The sequence below is a fragment of the Leucoraja erinacea genome, chromosome 28, assembly GCF_028641065.1.
Source record: "Leucoraja erinacea ecotype New England chromosome 28, Leri_hhj_1, whole genome shotgun sequence".
NCBI classification, from domain to species: Eukaryota; Metazoa; Chordata; class Chondrichthyes; order Rajiformes; family Rajidae; genus Leucoraja; species Leucoraja erinaceus.
The window spans coordinates 5,470,398-5,487,747 of record NC_073404.1 but is presented as its reverse complement, the minus strand read 5'-3'; the positions used below and the strand labels follow the sequence as shown (position 1 = coordinate 5,487,747).

The following is a 17,350-nucleotide window of genomic DNA, read 5'->3' as shown; positions in this document are numbered from 1 at the left end:
AGTTTCTGTCAGTAGATAAGCGCATACTAATTGGACCGCTGAAATTAATCCCCGCATTGGACTCTGCATCATCTGACGTGGATCCCCACTTATTGATAGAGTTACCATGTCAACAGTGAGCGGTGGGCTTTCTCCATTGGGATTTTCAATCTGAAGGGCATTTGGTTTGAACTTTCAAATGTGATTAGCTTGCCAGCTTTCACTGTGTTGTGTACACTTTGACAAAGAAACAAAAAGGTCATCCTGGTGTCCAAGCAACTGTCCCAACATTGGCAGCGGCCTCAGTGGGAATGGGCGGAGTCAGCTCCAAAAGACCCCTGTGCAGTTTGTATCAGGTAGTCAATAGATTGGACACAAAGTGCTGGAGTAACTCAGCAGGTCAGGCAGCATCTCTGGAGAAGCTGGGCAGGCAATGTTTCAGAAGCATCGTCCATTCTTGACCACCAGAGATGCTGCCTGACCCACTCAGTTCCTGCAGCACATTGTGTCTCTATTTCTTTTTAACCAGCATCTGCAGTGGCTTGAGTCAAGTCAAGATAAGAAGGAACAACAGCCATGACCCGTTGTACTGCCTCTTCCTCCTAAAGAGCCTGTCCCACTTGGGCGTCATTTGTGCGCCATTTACACAACATCGTTTACGCGTCACGGCACGCACGTGATGCTCGCATGGTGCGTGGTGACGTAGGCAGTGACCCGCCTTCTGCGTGACACGCAAATTACACCCAAGTGGGACAGGCCCTTAAGTCTAGTGATCTGAGGTTGCAGTAAAATTACTGACCCAGTAACAACCAGCTCACTGGCCCTATGTCCCTCTGACTCTATACATGTCCCAGGCCCGGATAGAGTGGATGTGGAGATGATGTTTCCACCAGTGGGAGAGTCTAGGTCGTAGCTCAGAATTAAATAACGTTCCTTTAGGAAGGAGATGAAGATGAATTTCTTTTAACCAGAGGGTACTGAATATGTGGAATTAATTACCACAGAAGGCTGTCAATGGATATTTTGAGACAGATTCTTGATTAGTATGAGTGTCAAGGGTTACGGGGAGAAGGTAGGGAGGAATGGGGTTAGGAGGGAGGGATAGATCAGCCATGATTGAATGGCAAAGTAGACTTGATGGGCCGAATGGCCTAATTCTGCCCCTATCATTTATGAACTTATGAAGTGTCTACCAGAGAACCTCACAGTGGATCAACTTTGTGATTCCACCAGCTGGGCAAAAATTGGGCATCATCCCCTCTACACCCCCCTTAGTTGACTCTGAATGTATGGAAGAGGGAATTTTGACTGGCAAGTGTGGGTCATGTGGGATAGAAACAGGGAATATCTAATCAGAGTACTCACCTTGGTACCAATACCACAATACTCCAACATAACATACTTCAGGCTCTTGGGCAAAAGAAAGTCACCTATAGCATAATCTGCATCCTTCTCCAAGGTTGGGGTTCCAATGGCTAAAGGTACATTTATTCACAAGTTCACAAGTTATAGTAGAATTAGGCCATTCAGCCCATCCACTCCGCCATTCAATCATGGCTGATCTTTGCCTCCTAATCCCATTTTCCTGCCTTCTCCCCGTAACCCCTGACACCCATTCTAATCAAGACTTTGTCTATCTCTGCCTTAAAAAATATCCACTGACTTGGCCTCCACAGCCCTCTGTGGCAACGAGTTCCACAGATTAACTATTTGTGGCGTAGAAAAAAAAAGGTTAGAACATTTCACCGACCACACTGAGTTTTAAAGCAACTTGGTTCAATTGGATTCCGTTTAGACTTTTTTCAATGCTGAAGCGATGGAGAAATTGTGGACACAGTGAACCTTAAAGTGGCACAGATGCAGGTACAGATACCAGGCAGCCAGTGAAACTAGGCGTTTCAGGGAGGGGTTAAAAAAAAACACTTTAAAACCGCATGCCGAATGTTCTGCTTCTTCTGCCCTAGATCCTAGTGAGTTGCTGGTGATGCACGGGTGCAGCGGCACCCAGTTCCCTTGGCAGCTGGGAGATGCGTGTAGCCATGGCTCCCCCTGCCTCTCCTGCTCCAGCAGTGGTTCTCCTTACGACGTTCCCATCCGCTGCTCCTGTGGCAACGACAGGTGAGGAGAACAGGTCACCGCCCATGAAATAATGACACCTGCACAGATTAAAGGCCATAAGGCCATAAGTGATAGGGGCAGAATTAGGCCATTCGGCCCATCAAGTCTACTCCGCCATTTCAATCATGGCCGATCTATCTCTCCCTCCTAACCCCATTCTCCTGCCCCCTCCCCCCTGCCCGTAACCCCCGACACCCGTGCCAATCACACACACGATACAATAAAACTTTACTCATCCCCGGAGGGACATTGTTCTGCCGACAGTCACAACACACGACAAGGTTCGTGAAAAATTTGCAATTAAAAGTGAAAACAAAAAGAAAAAGACAAGCGACTGTTGGCTGGCTGACTTCACCGGCACAAATGAACAAACAAACAAACACAGACTTATCTCCTGGGCAGAGGATTCTAAAACTAGAGTGCCCCTCCCCACCTCCCATCCCCCACCCCAGGTCCCCCTTTGTTCTCCCACCGTCCCCCATGGCGGTCCCCATTGTCTTCCCCCCCGACGCTCATCGGCCGTTGATCGCGGGTCGATCGAGAGGCCCCACCGCCACCGACGCTCCCACTGCCATGGCAACCTCAAGAATCTATCCATCCCTGCTTTAACAAATATCCATTGACTTGGCCTTCTGTGGCAGTGCTATTTTTAACATCATAAAGGCAACGACCTGGTGATTGGGACTACTGAGGAGACTGTTTAAAGAAAGCACTTCAGCCACTGGGTCATTCCGAGCGGTTTTACAATTAAATCAGTTAGTTGTTGAATAACAGTCCACTGTAGGGACGGGAGTCATACAGCACGACTGTCTGAGATAGTATACGGGGACCGCTGGTCGGCGTGGACTCGGTGGGCCGAAGGGCCTGGTACCGCCCTGTATCTCAATCTCTATCTCTAAACAGGAAACTTATTCTTTGTGAACAGATGGTCTTTATCCCACCACAGGACCCCGTTGAAGATGCTTTGTGAGAACATGAAGAGGCAAATCGTTTCAAGGGCATTTTATGGATGTAAGTACACTGCTCGAGCTCAGAGATTGACTCAGTGGAGACCAGGGAAAGATAGAATGTGTTTCATGTTTTTCCGAGTTTGTGTTTATTAATACCTGTTTGAGCATCACTAAGGATTATCAAATGTAAATTATTAGTGTAAGACGTTCTGGCAGTGATTAATAATCTGCACTTCATTTGGAAATCTAGAGAGCGGCCTTGAGCGACCATCTACCTCATTGGAGACCCTCGGACTATCTTTAATCGGATTTTACTGGACTTCATCATGCATCAAACATTATTCCCTTTATCTTGTATCTGTACACTGAGGATGGCTTGATTGTAATCATGTATAGTATTTCCGTTGATTGGATGACACGCAACAAACAGCTTTTCACTGTACCTCGGCACACGAGACAATAAAGGGGCTGTCCCACTTGGGCGACCTAATCCGCGAGTTCTGGCGAGTTTGCCCTCGACTCATACTCGCAGCATGGTCGACACGAGGTCGTAGGAGGTCTTCGTAACTCTCCTTCATGCTCGAGACTGGTCTCGAGGCCTCAGCTAGGTCGCGGTGTTTTTTTCAACATGTTAAAAAATGCCCGCGAGTATAAAAAGGTCACCATAGAAAAAATCGATACTTTTTTTACTTGTGGGTTTAGTCGTAGTTGGTCGGCATGTTAGTCATAGGTAATTGAGGGTAGTCGAAGATGGTGGAAGGTAGTCATAGATAGTCTCCATCACAGTAGAACAGAGGTCGAAGGAGATCGAAGGAGATCATCTTCACTCTCCACTATTCGGTGTCCAATGTTCCCGAAGTTAGTCGTAGCTAGTTGAAGCTGGTCTTCAACATAGTCGATGGAGGTCTTCAACATGTCATTTTTTCAAACTCGTCTAAACTCGCCAATTAGGTCGCCCAAGTGGGACAGCCCCTTTCAACTAAACTAAACTAATCTGATGTTAAAATATAAGTCAGTGTGGGTTTATGAATCTATTTCTGGCTCCATCATGCGTGCTTCAGCTTGACGGTTCAGTTGAATGAATTTTACGTCTCTGTATATCGTTTCACTGTGGATATCTATTTTCACTTTGGCCAATGTTCAAGCTATCCTGAAAGCCTGTGTGTTCCTCTACCCAGGGCTGGCCTACTGCCGACACCTATCGACTGTCCGCACACATCTATCAGCTCTCGTGAACCACACCATTGTCCCATCCAACAAGCCGTCCGAAGCCTCAGGTGGACTGACTGCAGAGGTCTGGAATAAGTATGAGAAGGATAGAAAGGTAGGATGGAACTTGGGGAGGGAGGAGGGCCCTCTGAGGCAGAGTTTAGTTTAGTTTAGAGGTACAGAGCAGAAACAGGCCCTTTGGCCCACCTAGTCCGTGCCGACCAGCGATCCCCGCACACTAACACTATCCTACACACGCCAGGGACAATTTACATTGATACAAAGCCAATTAACCTACAGATCCGTACGTCTTTGTGGAGTGTGGGAGGAAATCGGAGAAAACCCACGCAGGTCACGGGGGGAACGTACAAACTTCGAGATCTTCCGTTTCCTCCCACACTCCAAAGACGTACAGCTTTGTCGGTTAATTGGCCTGGTACAAAAGATAAGTTGTCCCTAGTGTGTGTAGGGTAAGGTTAATGTGCGGGGTGTGGACTCAGTGGGCTGAAGGGCTTGTTTCTGAGCTGTATATCTAAAACTTAAAACTAAATAAAACTAAATCCTGCCCATTATCAATGAACGCTGCTGGATTAAAGTAAATTGCAGGGGGGATAAAATCATAGACTTATACCACGGTAACAGGCCATTCAGCCCATCAAGATCTTGCTGACTCTTTGCAGAATAATCCAAACAATCCCTTTTTACTGGTGGCCCTGCAAGGTTATTTTTCCTCACATCCTACTTAATTCCCCTTTGAAGTCCAAAATAGCTGTTCAGTTTAGTTTATTGTCACATGTATCCCTTGTTTGCCCTCATTATCACACTCAATGTAGTGGTTTTTCCTCTTGCATTCCCCCCTGTATCTTTCACTCATCACTTTAAATATCTGTTCCCGAGTTCCTTAACCATCTTTAGTTTAGATTCGTTTTGGTTAGAGATGCAGCGAGAAAACAGGCCCTTCGGCCCCCCACGCCAGCCATCGCTCCCTGCACACTAATACTATCCCACACACACAAAGGACAATTTTACAATGACACCAAACCAATTAGCCTACAAGGTTGGCCTACAAACCTGTTTAAGAAAGAACTGCAGATGCTGGACCACTGACGCACCTGGAACGACTGTTTGGGCCCTCGAATGGAGTTAAGGGGGCAAGATAAAGCGATAAGGGTAGCATTTCTTGTGGTTGCAAAGACCCAAGCAGTCGTTCCAGGTGCGACAGGTGCGACAGAGTCCCTCAGCCCTCTGGCTCCTCCTCCTCTTCCTTTCTTCTTCCTGCCCCCCCCCCACCCCACATCAGTCTTAAGACGAGTTTCGGCCCAAAACGTTGCCTATTTCCTTCGCTCCATAGATGCTGCTGCACCCGCTGAGTTTCTCCAGCACCTTTGTCTACCTTCGATTTTCCAGCATCTGCAGTTCCTTCTTAAACAAACTGCATGAAATAGTCAGCAGGCCAGGCAGCATCTGTGGAAGAGAGAGGACATTGTAGATTGATAACCTTTCTTCAACACTGTCCAAAGGTGGGTTCTGACCCAAAACGTTGCCTATCCATGTTCTTCAAACAAAGCTGCCTGCCCCGCAGAGGTACTCCAGAATTTTGTGTCCTTTTTCGTAAAACCTGCACTTGCAGTCCCTTGTGTCTACGCTGTACTGTTTTATGTTGCATGAGTGTGGATTTTTTTGTTGGGACCACTGCTGGTGTAACTCCCAGACACACAAAATCATTGGCATGAATAATACAGTAACGGAAAGAGAAGTTGAACAAAAACAGGGATTAAAAAAAAAGACACAAAGTGCTGGAGTAACTCAGTGAGTCAGGCGGCATCTCTGGAGAACGTGGATACTGGCTCTTCTACCGGTTGTTCTCCCGTTCCGACGTCGGAGTTCCACCATCCCGGCGAGCGGGCCTGAACACCGGGCCGCCCGACGCGGCGACTACGGAGGGCTCGGGAGGTCCCCAACCACGAGTGGACAACAGGGGACAACAGAGGAGGAGGACTGAACTTTGGTGCCTTCCCTCACAGCGGGAAACTTTGATACCGCTGTGTGTGGATGTTCATGTTACAGACTATCGTGTTCTGTGGCCTTTATTTTATTCGTATGGCTGTATGGTGGCCACAAATTTCACCGCACCAGTTGGTACATGTGACACTAAATGTCTCTTGACTCTTGTCTCTCTTGTCTACCCAACTTGCCCATGCCAACCAAGATGCCCCATCGAAGCTATTCCCATTTGCCTGCACCTGACCCATATCCCACTAAACCTTTCTTATCCATGTATTGTCCAAATGTCTTTTTATTGCTGTTATAATATCTACCTCAACGAACCCCTCTAGCAGCTTGCTCCATATACCCATCACCGCATGAGTGAAAAAATGCACCTCAGACTCCGATTCAATCCAGCTATAAGGGTTCTGTGAAATGATTGAATTCAGTAGTGAGGACTGTGATGTGCCAAGTCAGAAGATGAGGTGCTGTTAGCTTAAGTTTGCCTTTGAGAGCATTGCAAAGAATGCCAACAAAATTCGACTGCGTTTGTTTAAGTGTCAATGAATATTTGTTATCATTTTCATTTTTAGAATTACAAAAAGTTGGAGCTGCTGAGAATGGTTTACTATGGAGGAGTCCAGCATGAAATAAGGAAAGATGTCTGGCCTTTTCTTCTGGGACACTACAAGTTTGGGATGAGCAAGCAGGATATGGACCAGGTATGTGGCTGCCTCCTTCCTACTAGAGTTTCACCAACCAGCCTTAAGTGGTCTACAGAGCTCAGATTACAAGAGCAATTCAGAGGACATATTTCATAGATCAAGGATGGCACGGTGGCGCAGCGGTAGAGTTGCTGCCTAAAGAGCCTGTCCCACTTTCCCGAGTTATTCACGAATTCCCCCGCGTTTTCAAACTCGCACAATGTTTGTAACGAGTCCGAAGTCAATGAGCTCGACGAGGAGGCAAAAACCGTCGGGCTCATGAAGGCAACATCATCAGGCAAGACCTCACATCTCCGGCAGCAGCACCCCTATGCATCCACCAGCAGACCACGACACGTCACGAACATTCTGCGAGTTTGAAAACTCGGGAGAATTCATAATAATAATAATAATAATAATAATTTTATTTATAGAGCACTTTAAAAACAAACATAGCTGCAACAAAGTGCTGTACATCACTAATCATTGACAAAAAAGTTAATACACACCAAAAATAACAATCAAAAGAAATAGTAGGAAAAGACATGTAAAATAAAGAAACATCAAAAACACCACAAACAGAAAACAAAGCCTCAGGCATGGTCAAAAGCCAGGGAGTACAAATGCGTTTTAACACTGGATTTGAAGATGGACAGTGAGGGGGCCTGTCTGATGTGCAGCGGCAGGGTGTTCCAGAGTGCCGGAGCAGCAACAGAGAAGGCTCTATCCCCTCTGAGCCTCCGACTAGACCTCGGTACCTCCAGGAGCAGCTGACCAGCTGACCTGAGGGACCGGGCAGGAGTGTATGGGTGGAGCAGCTCAGAGAGGTAAGGCGGGGCGAGCCCATTCAGAGATTTAAAAACAAATAACAGTAACTTAAAATGAACCCGAAAGTGCACCGGGACCAGTGTAGGGAGGCCAGAATTGGCGATATGTGCTCCCTCTTTCGAGTCCCTGTTAAAAGGCGAGCAGCAGCATTCTGAACCAACTGGAGACGAGCCAGTGAAGAACGAGCAACACCAAAATAGAGCGCGTTACAGTAATCCAGCCTAGATGTAATAAAGGCATGGATTACTGTCTCAAAATGCTGCCGCTCGAGAATGGGCTTCACCTTCGCCAGCTTCCTTAGGTGAAAGAAGCTGGACTTAACCACCGCGCATATTTGGCGATCTAATTTAAAGTCACTGTCCATCCTAAAACCCAGGTTCACAACTGTTGGCTTCACGTACCTTGACAATGGACCTAAATCAACAAATGGAGGTTCACGGCAGCCATTGGGATCAAATAAAATCACCTCTGTCTTCTTTTCATTAAATCCAAGAAAGTTTAGGGCCAACAGGACTTAATGTCATCAAAACAAGACAGAAGCGATTTTACAGAAAAGGCGTCTTCCCCCCTCTGCGGCAAATAAAGCTGGGTATCATCTGCATAACAGTTGAAAGAGATGCCATGCTTTCTAAGGATGGAACCCAGAGGAAGTATGTACAGCGAGGAAAAGCAGGGGCCCAGAATCGAACCCTGTGGAACCCCATATGACAGGGGAGCGGAAGAGGATTCAAACCCAGCAAGGCTAACACACATGGTTCTGTCTGCCAGATAGGACCTGAACCATCCCAGGGCACTGTCGCAGATGCCCACTAACTGCTGTAGCCGAGATAATAAGATATTATGGTCCACCGTATCAAAGGCGGCAGACAAGTCCAGCAGGACAAGAACCACACAATCCCCAGAATCATTAGCCAGGAGGATATCGTTAAAAACCCTTAGCAATGCTGACTCCGTGCTGTGCATGGTTTTAAATCCAGACTGGAAGATCTCCCGAATATCATGCTCCTCCAGGAATAGTTTTAGCTGAGCATAAACAACTCTCTCCATGAACAACTCGGGAAAGTGGGTCAGGGCCTTTACAGTGCCAGAGACCTGGGTTCGGTCCTGACTACGGGTGCTTGTCTGTACAAAGTTTGTACGTCCACGTCGTGACCTGTGTGGGGTTTTCTCCTGGATCTCCGGATTTCTCCCACACTGCAAAGACGCACAGGTTTGTAGGTTAATTGGCTTGGTAAAAAAAATTGTAAATTGTCCCAAGTGTGTGTCGGATAGTGTTAGTGTGCAGGGATCACTGGTCAGCATGGACTAGCAGGGCTGAAGGGCCTATTTCCACGCTGTATCTCTAAACCAAACTAAAAGTCACTCATTTCCTGCACCCAAACCGTATACACCGGCCGCAAGCCAATAGACCTTAAACTTTAGAGATACAGCACGGAAACAAGCCCTTCAGCCCAACGAGTCCTCGCTGACCAGTGCACTAGTGCGATCCTACACACTAGGGGCAATTTACAATTTTACTGAAGCCATTTAACCAACAAACCTGTACCTTTGGAATGTGGGAGGAAACCGGAGCACTCGGAGAAAACCCACGCGGTCACAGGGAGAAGATACAAATTCCGAGCATCTGAGGTCAGGATGGAACCTGTGTCTCTGGTGCTGTAAGGCAGCAACTCTGCCGCTGCGCCACCGGGCCGGCCTAATAGTGTGAACTATGCTTACCTGATTGAATGCAGACCCAATAAAACTCAAAGTTCAATCCCATCTTGGGTCAGTCGACAATCCGTCCACTGTAGGTAAACATTCTGTCTCGTTTATTATATTGTTTACAGTGTATTATGTTTACATATTCTGTTGTGCTGCAGCAAGTATTAATTTTATTGTTCTATCTGGGCCACATGACAATAAAACACTCTTGGCTCTCTCTGCAAGTCTACTCGCCATTCAACCCCATTCCCCTGCCTTCTCCCCATAGCCCCTGACACCCGTACTAATCAAGAATCTATCTATCTCCAAAATATCCATTGACTTGGCCTCCACAGTCAGCTGTGACAATGAATTCCACAGATTCACCACCGTCTGACTAAATGAATTCTTCATCATCTCCTTCCTAAGGGAACGTCCTTTAAATCTGAGGCTATGACCTCTGGTCCGAGACTAGAAAATATTTAGATTTGGCATAACTTGACTGAGTAATAAAAAGACGCAAGTTTAGAAGGATGAGGGGGTACCTCATTGAAACTTACTGAACAGTGAAAGGTCTGGATAGAGTGAATGTGGAGAGTATGTTTCCACTGGTGGGAGAGGTTAGGACCAGAGGGCATAGCCTCAGAGTAAAAGGACGCCCCTTTGGAAAGGAGATGTGGAGGAATTTATTTAGTCAGAGGGTGGTGAATCTGTGGAATTCATTGCCACAGACGGCTGTGGAGGCCAAGTCAGTGGATATTTTTAAGGTAAAGATTGACAGAATCTTGATGTAATGGTGTCAAGGGTGATGGGGAGAAGGCAGGAGAATGGGGTTGAGAGGGAAAGATAGATCAGCCATGATTGAATGGCGGTGTAGACTTGCATGGAGAGCCAAGAGTGTGTTATTTTCATGTGTATATACAGTGGCTTGCAAAAGTATTCATACCCCTTGAACTTTTCCACACTTTGTCACGTTACAACCACAAATGTAAATGTATTTTATTGGGATTTTATGCGATAGACCAACACAAAGTGGTGCATAATTGTGAAGTGGAAGGAAAATGATACATGGTTTTCAAATTTTTTTACAAATAAAAAGCTGAAAAGTGTGGCGTGCAAAAGTATTCAGCCCCCCTGAGTCAATACTTTGTAGAACCACCTTTCGCTGCAATTACAGCTGCAAGTCTTTTGGGGTATGTCTCTACCAGCTTTGCACATCTAGAGACTGAAATTTTTGCCCATTCTTCTTTGCAAAATAGCTCAAGCTCAGTCAGATTGGATGGAGAGCGTCTGTGAACAGCAATTTTCAAGTCTTGCCAGAGATTGTCAATTGGATTTAGGTCTGGACTTTGACTGGGCCATTCTAACACATGAATATGCTTTGATCTAAACCATTCCATTGTAGCTCTGGTTGTATGTTTAGGGTCGTTGTCCTGCTGGAAGGTGAACCTCCGCCCCAGTCTCAAGTCTTTTGCAGACTCTAACAGGTTTTCTTCCAAGATTGCCCTGTATTTGGCTCCATCCATCTTCCCATCAACTCTGACCAGCTTCCCTGTCCCTGCTGAAGAAAAGCATCCCCACAGCATGATGCTGCCACCACCATGTTTCACAGTGGGGATGGTGTGTTCAGGGTGATGTGCAGTGTTAGTTTTCCGCCACACATAGCGTTTTGCATTTAGGCCAAAAACTTCAATTTTGGTCTCATCGGACCAGAGCACCTTCCTCCACATGTTTGCTGTGTCCCCCACATGGCTTGTGGCAAACTGCAAACAGGACTTCTTATGGCTTTTTTTCAACAATGGCTTTCTCCTTGCCACTCTTCCATAAAGGCCCGATTTGTGGAGTGCACGACTAATAGTTGTCCTGTGGACAGATTCTCCCACCTGAGCTGTGGATCTCTGCAGCTCCTGTAGAGTTATCATGGGCCTCTTGGCTGCTTCTCTGATCAATGCTCTCCTTGCCCAGCCTGTCAGTTTAGGTGGACGGCCATGTCTTGGTAGGTTTGCAGTTGTGCCATACTCTTTCCATTTTTGGATGATGGATTGAACAGTGCTCCGTGAGATGTTCAAAGCTTGGAAAAAATTTTTATAACCCAGCTTTAAACTTCTCCACAACTTTATCCCTGACCTGTCTGGTGTGTTCCTTGGGCTTCATGATGCTGTTTGTTCACAAATGTTCTCTAACAAACCTCTGAGGCCTTCACAGAACAGCTGTATTTATACTGAGATTAGATTACACACAAGTGGACTCTATTTACTAATTAGGTAACTTCTGATGGCAATTGGTTGCACTGGATTTTATTTAGGGGTATCAGAGTAAAGGGGGCTGAATACTTTTGCATGCCACACTTTTCAGTTTTTTATTTGTAAAAAAATTTGAAAACCATGTATCATTTTCTTTCCATTTCACAATTATGCGCCACTTTGTGTTGGTCTATCACATAAAATCCCAATAAAATACATTTACGTTTGTGGTTGTAACGTGACAAAATGAGGAAAAGTTTAAGGGGTATGAAAACTTTTGCAAGCCACTGTACATATATATATGTATATGTGGGGGAAAGATAGATCAGCTAAGATGAAATGTTGGAGTAGTCTTGATGGGCTGAATGGCCATATTCTGCTCCTATAACCTATGAATTTATATACACAAGTGCTGGAGTAATTCAACAGGTCAGTCTAGTCTAAAGATCGATCCCAACCCAAAACGCCACCTATCTATGTCCTCCAGTAATGCTCCCTGACTCGCTGTTCCTCCAGCACCTTGTGTCTAAAAAAGGGATTTGTCTGAGGAAGGATCCCGACCCGAAGCATCACCTAGCAGTTTGAAGAAGTGTCCTATAGATTGGCTATAGCATGGTAGCCAATTAGAATGCTTAGTAATTATAACCCCACCTAATTATAACATTCATAGTGTAAGATCCTACCCACTGTCTACCAGTTGGAGTAGCAGTGTGAACGAGTGATGACCTGCTTAGTAGTTAATGACCTGAACAATAAAGATGCTTGTGTTTCAACCTGTGTGAGTTTGGACTTTACATGGTGTCAGAAAATCAGGTCTACCTCGCGTCTGTTTACCGCGATTTATTTTCGTTTACCAGTTTTTGTTTGTGTTTTTTTGCGACATGAGGACATGGCTAACTCTTGTCGAAAGCCTAGCCCGCTCGTGTTTGTTTGATTCTGATATTGCCGAGTGGATTTGTATATGTGTGTGTGTGTGTGTATATATATGTATATATGTGTGTACACACACACACACACACACACACACACACACACACACACACACACACACACACATATATATGGCGAATGTTCGAGAAGGACTACTCTCATTATATCCACATCATTCACCGAAATGACCCTGACGATTTGAAGGCTTTGCTACTGTTGAATTTAGCGAGTCCGAAGGCTATGATCCGCACTGCTACTCTAACTGGTAGACAATGGGTAGGATCTTACACTATGAATGTTATAATTAGGCGGGGTTATAATTACTAAGCATTCTAATTGGCTACCATGCTATAATGAAGTGTCTCCGATCTACGTTCTCCAGAGATGCTGCCTGACCCGTTGAGTTACTCCAGCACTTTGTGCCAGTTTTTGTATAAACCCGCATCTTCAGATCCTTGTATCTCCTTGAGTCTAATGTCTGATTGCCCATGAGTGCTGCAAGGGAGTGGTGTCGACTTTGGGCCGCATCTGCGGATAACACCAACCCTTTGTCACAGGGTCACCGCTACCACTTGGAGACGAGGTTATAATCCACTTCTTGCTCCCTGCTTTTGCCTCACAGGTGGATGAAGATATAGCTGCCAAGTACAGATATGTGATGTCGGAGTGGAAGGCGTGTGAACTGGTGGTCAAGCAGAGGGACAGGGAAACGCACTCCGCCATCTTAGCCAAGTTGTCATCGGGCAGCAGCATAGACAGCCACGTACAGCACCTGATTCACCGCGATTCCACCATCAGCAACGATGTAAATCACCTTCTTCGCAATTTAACATTACCGTATTTAATCTGCGTTCTCGGCTCTGAAACGTTAGCTCTTTTTCGTTCCACAGACGCTGCCTGGCACGCTGAGTGTTTCCAGCATTTTTTTGTAGCGATACAGCGCGGAAATAGGCCATTCAGCGTACTGATTCCGCGCCGACCACCGATCCCCGTCCACTAACGATATCCTACGCGCATTAGGGACAATTTACAATTATACCAAGCCCGGACGTCTTTGGAGTGTGGGAGGACACCAGAGATCCCGGAGTGAACCCACACAGGTCACGGGGTGAACGTACAAACGCTGCATAGACAGCACCCGTGGTCGGGATCGACCCTGGGTCTCTGGAGCTGTGAGGCTCTACCACTGAGCCATTTGTGTCATTTCTTTGTTATTTTCATATTTTCACCAGTGTTCACTCACTGACTGCTGGAGAGGCATATAAACCGGCCAGGTAATGCAGGCAGGTACCCTTTGAAGCACTGGAGAGTGATTTGGATTTAAACTCAGTCTGGTACCTTGGATATATCTGCTGTTGGTCCACAAGTTATGATTACCAGAGTCCCCTGTGTCGGCCATTAACCTTTGAAGTTGGTACGGATGTTATCGTTTCCAGATTCACTGGTGTCGACTTGCCGACACAATCCTAAATTGCACTTGTACGATGCACAGCCTTTGCATAGGTGGGCCAGGCCAAACCTTGCCTGTGAAACAGCTGATAATTCTTTACCAGCCTTCATCAACCGGGGCAATGAGTATTGAAGTTGGGACATTTGTGTTGCAGTTGTGTAACATATTGATGAGACCACGCTGCTCTCGTTGTTGTGTTCAGTTTTGGGCACCCTTGCTACAGGAAAATAAGATGCCTATTAGAGCTGAAAAGAGTGCGGGAAAGATTTAGGAAGATGTTGCCAGGACCCGAGGGACTGAGTTCCAGGCGGAGGTTAGGCAGGCGAAAACTTTATTCCTTGGAGCGTGGGAGACTGAGTGGCGATCTTACAAAGGTGCATAAAATCACGAGGGGAATAGATAGGGTGAATGCACATGGTCTTCAACTGGGTAGGGGAATCAAGAACTAGAGAGCACCGTTTATGCTGAGAGAGGAAAGGTTTTGCAGGAATCTGTGGGGCAACATTTTCACTCGGAGGGTGCTGGGTGCATGGAATGATCTGCCAGAGGAGGTGGTTGAGATGGAGGGGAGATCTGAGAGAAATGTATAAAATGATGAGAGGCATAGATAGGGTAGACAGTCAGAACCTTTCTCCCAGCTGGAAATGTCAAAGACGGGAGGACATAGAAAGGGAAAGGGACAAAGTTTAAAGGAGATGTGCAGGGCACTTTGTTTTTAGGGGGCCTAGAACGCGCTGCCAGGGGTGATAGTAAAGGCCGATGTGATAGTGGCGTTTAAGAGGCTTTGAGTTAGGCATGTGGATATGCAGGGAATGGAGGGATATGGATCACCTGCAGATTAGTTTATTTTGGCACGGACATTATGGGCCGAATGGCCTGTTTCTGTGCTGTACTGTTCTATGTTATCATGATAACATGTTCCGATGTTATCAGATACTAAAATCTTCACCTTGATTTCTCTTCACTGCCAGTACAAAGTTACACTGGACCCTCTTTCATATCTTTCTTTAGTTTTTCAAGAACTCATGAATTGGTGCATTGTCCACCTGGTCTTATTTTCCGCTTGCTGCCAATTTATTTCAGACTTTAATCTAACACAGTGTGGGTTGAGTGAAACTGAGGAAGGTGTTTCTCTGCCTCACTTGCCCCCTTCCCCCTCTCAGTAAAACCTCTCATATCCATCTGCTCGCAGCCCTATCCCACTGCCTGCAGAGCAGCCTTCCTTCTTTGCTGAAGACACAAGGAAACTGCAGAAGCTGGATTCTTGAGCAAAAATCAAAGTGCTGGAGGAACTCAGCGGATCAGGCAGCATCTCAGTCAGTTTATTGTCGCGTGTAGCGAGGTACAGCTCGGGACCCATCTTCAATCTGATCAGTCTGAAGAAGGGTCCTGACCCGAAGCATCATATGCCCTTCCCTCTGGCAGATGCTGCCTGACCCGCTAAGTTCCTCCAGCGCTTTGTGATTTTGCTCTTCACTCTTTGCTGACAGTTTGCCCAATGTCTCACCTTTTCCCTGATGTGTGTGTGTGTGTGTGTGTGTGTGTGTGTGTGTGTGTGTGTGTGTGTGTGTGTGTGTGTGTGTGTGTGTGTGTGTTGTGTGTGTGTGTGTGTGTGTGTGTGTGTGTGTGTGTGTGTGCGTGTGTGTGCGTGTGTGTGTGTGCGTGTGTGTGTGTGTGTGTGTGTGCGTGTGTGTGTGTGTGTGTGTGTGTGTGTGTGTGTGCGTGTGTGTGTGTGTGCGTGTGTGTGTGTGTGCGTGTGTGCGTGTGCGCGTGTGCGTGCGTGTGTGTGTGTGCGTGTGTGTGTGTGTGTGTGTGTGTGTGTGTGCGCGCCTGACAAGTTGCCACAAATTTCTGCTCCACACTCTCCTTTTCTCATGCTTTCCAAGTTGTTCCCCCAGGGGACATGGGACAAAGAGGTAACGGAGTTGCTCCTGAGTTTGAAATGGTTTCTGGATGATGCAAGGCAAACCAGGGTTGGATTCTCAATTGGTCTCTTTAATTAAGTGCCTGCCTCATACAAGTTTGTACCCCCCTGAGTCACTGTCCATGAGTGAATGACAAACAAGTTACGCTGTTGAAATCATGCTAACGTGACCTATTATTGTGCATCAGGGATTGGATTCCTTTTCTGAAATAAAAATCAAGAACCTTGGTCATTTGAAATGCATCACGTATCAGTAGTTGAAAACCAGTAAAAAAAGGAATTTTAGTTTAGTTTAGAGACACAGCGTGGAAACAGGCCCTTCGCCCACCGAGTCCACACCGACCAGCGATCCCCGCACATTGACACCACCCTACACACACTAGGGACAATCTTACATTTAGACCAAGCCAATTAACCTCCAAACCTGTATGTCTTTGGTGGAAACCGACGATCTCGGAGAAAACCCACGCAGGTCACGGGGAGAACGTACAAACTCTGTACAGGCAAGCACCCGTAGTCAGGATCGAACCCAGGTCTCTGGCGCTGTAAGGCAATAGCTATACCGCCACAGCACTGTGCCAGCCTATTTTTACTTATAGATGCTTCACCAAACACCAAAGTCTTTGAAGGTAGCATGTTGGTCGGTGGGGCAAGTTGGGCCAAAATGCCTGTTTCTGCACTGAATCATTCCATGACTCTATGTAATATTCTAGTGACTATTTCCAGCTGGATAGACAGTGGGATGTTTTTTTTAGACTTTTTTTTCTCTTTTAAATACTTTTGAGACTTTGACTTTGAAATACTTCTTCTAGAGGAGTTTCCATAAAAGTCACTTTCTCTGCATTGCTGATGTGAGATCTTTGCTTAGTTTTAAAATGCCACTTCCTTTAATATCTTATTTAGGTCTTCATTTCAGTTGATGAAGGGGACCTGGGAGAAAAAGCCTTTAAGTTGGCGGAGGAAGCAAGAACGATAGTCAACGTCGACGCCCCTGCCGCCGTGGTCGAAGAGAGGCCTTCGATAGAGTTTGACTCCCCCGACTCTGGGCTTCCTTCTTCACGAAACTACTCCGTCGCCTCGGGCCATTCCCGCATCCTCTCGAGTACCGACGACCAAAGTTTGTGCATGGAAGAAGGTGTACTGGAGGAGGAAGATCAAACGGAACTGGGCAGGGCGGCGGAACGAGCACGGGACGTTAGTGCGCCCGGCTCTGGAAGGAGAGACGCACTGCAACAGGCCGGAGCCCAGGATTCATTGTGTGAAGAACAGCTGAGTACTCAGTTAGATCTGATCCTCTCCGAAAAGGGCAGCGCGTCGTTACCAAGCATGACATACACGGTCAGTGG

General features: G+C 46.5%; 1 protein-coding gene across 4 annotated transcripts in view; it reads left to right on the top strand.

The window, feature by feature from the left end:
- Positions 1 to 17,350, top strand: part of LOC129710535 (small G protein signaling modulator 2-like) — a 220,534-nt gene that overhangs the window by 185,852 nt on the left and 17,332 nt on the right. For 2 of the 4 annotated variants that reach the window (XM_055657576.1, XM_055657578.1), the window contains 6 exons: positions 1,944 to 2,097; positions 3,044 to 3,108; positions 4,226 to 4,371; positions 6,836 to 6,964; positions 13,253 to 13,435; positions 16,908 to 17,342. In XM_055657576.1, coding sequence (XP_055513551.1) covers positions 1,944 to 2,097; positions 3,044 to 3,108; positions 4,226 to 4,371; positions 6,836 to 6,964; positions 13,253 to 13,435; positions 16,908 to 17,342 — 1,112 coding nt within the window. Of the gene's footprint in view, positions 1 to 1,943; positions 2,098 to 3,022; positions 3,109 to 4,225; positions 4,372 to 6,835; positions 6,965 to 13,252; positions 13,436 to 16,907; positions 17,343 to 17,350 lie in introns of all 4 variants that reach the window. The other 2 variants (XM_055657575.1, XM_055657577.1) reach the window with 2 other exon arrangements.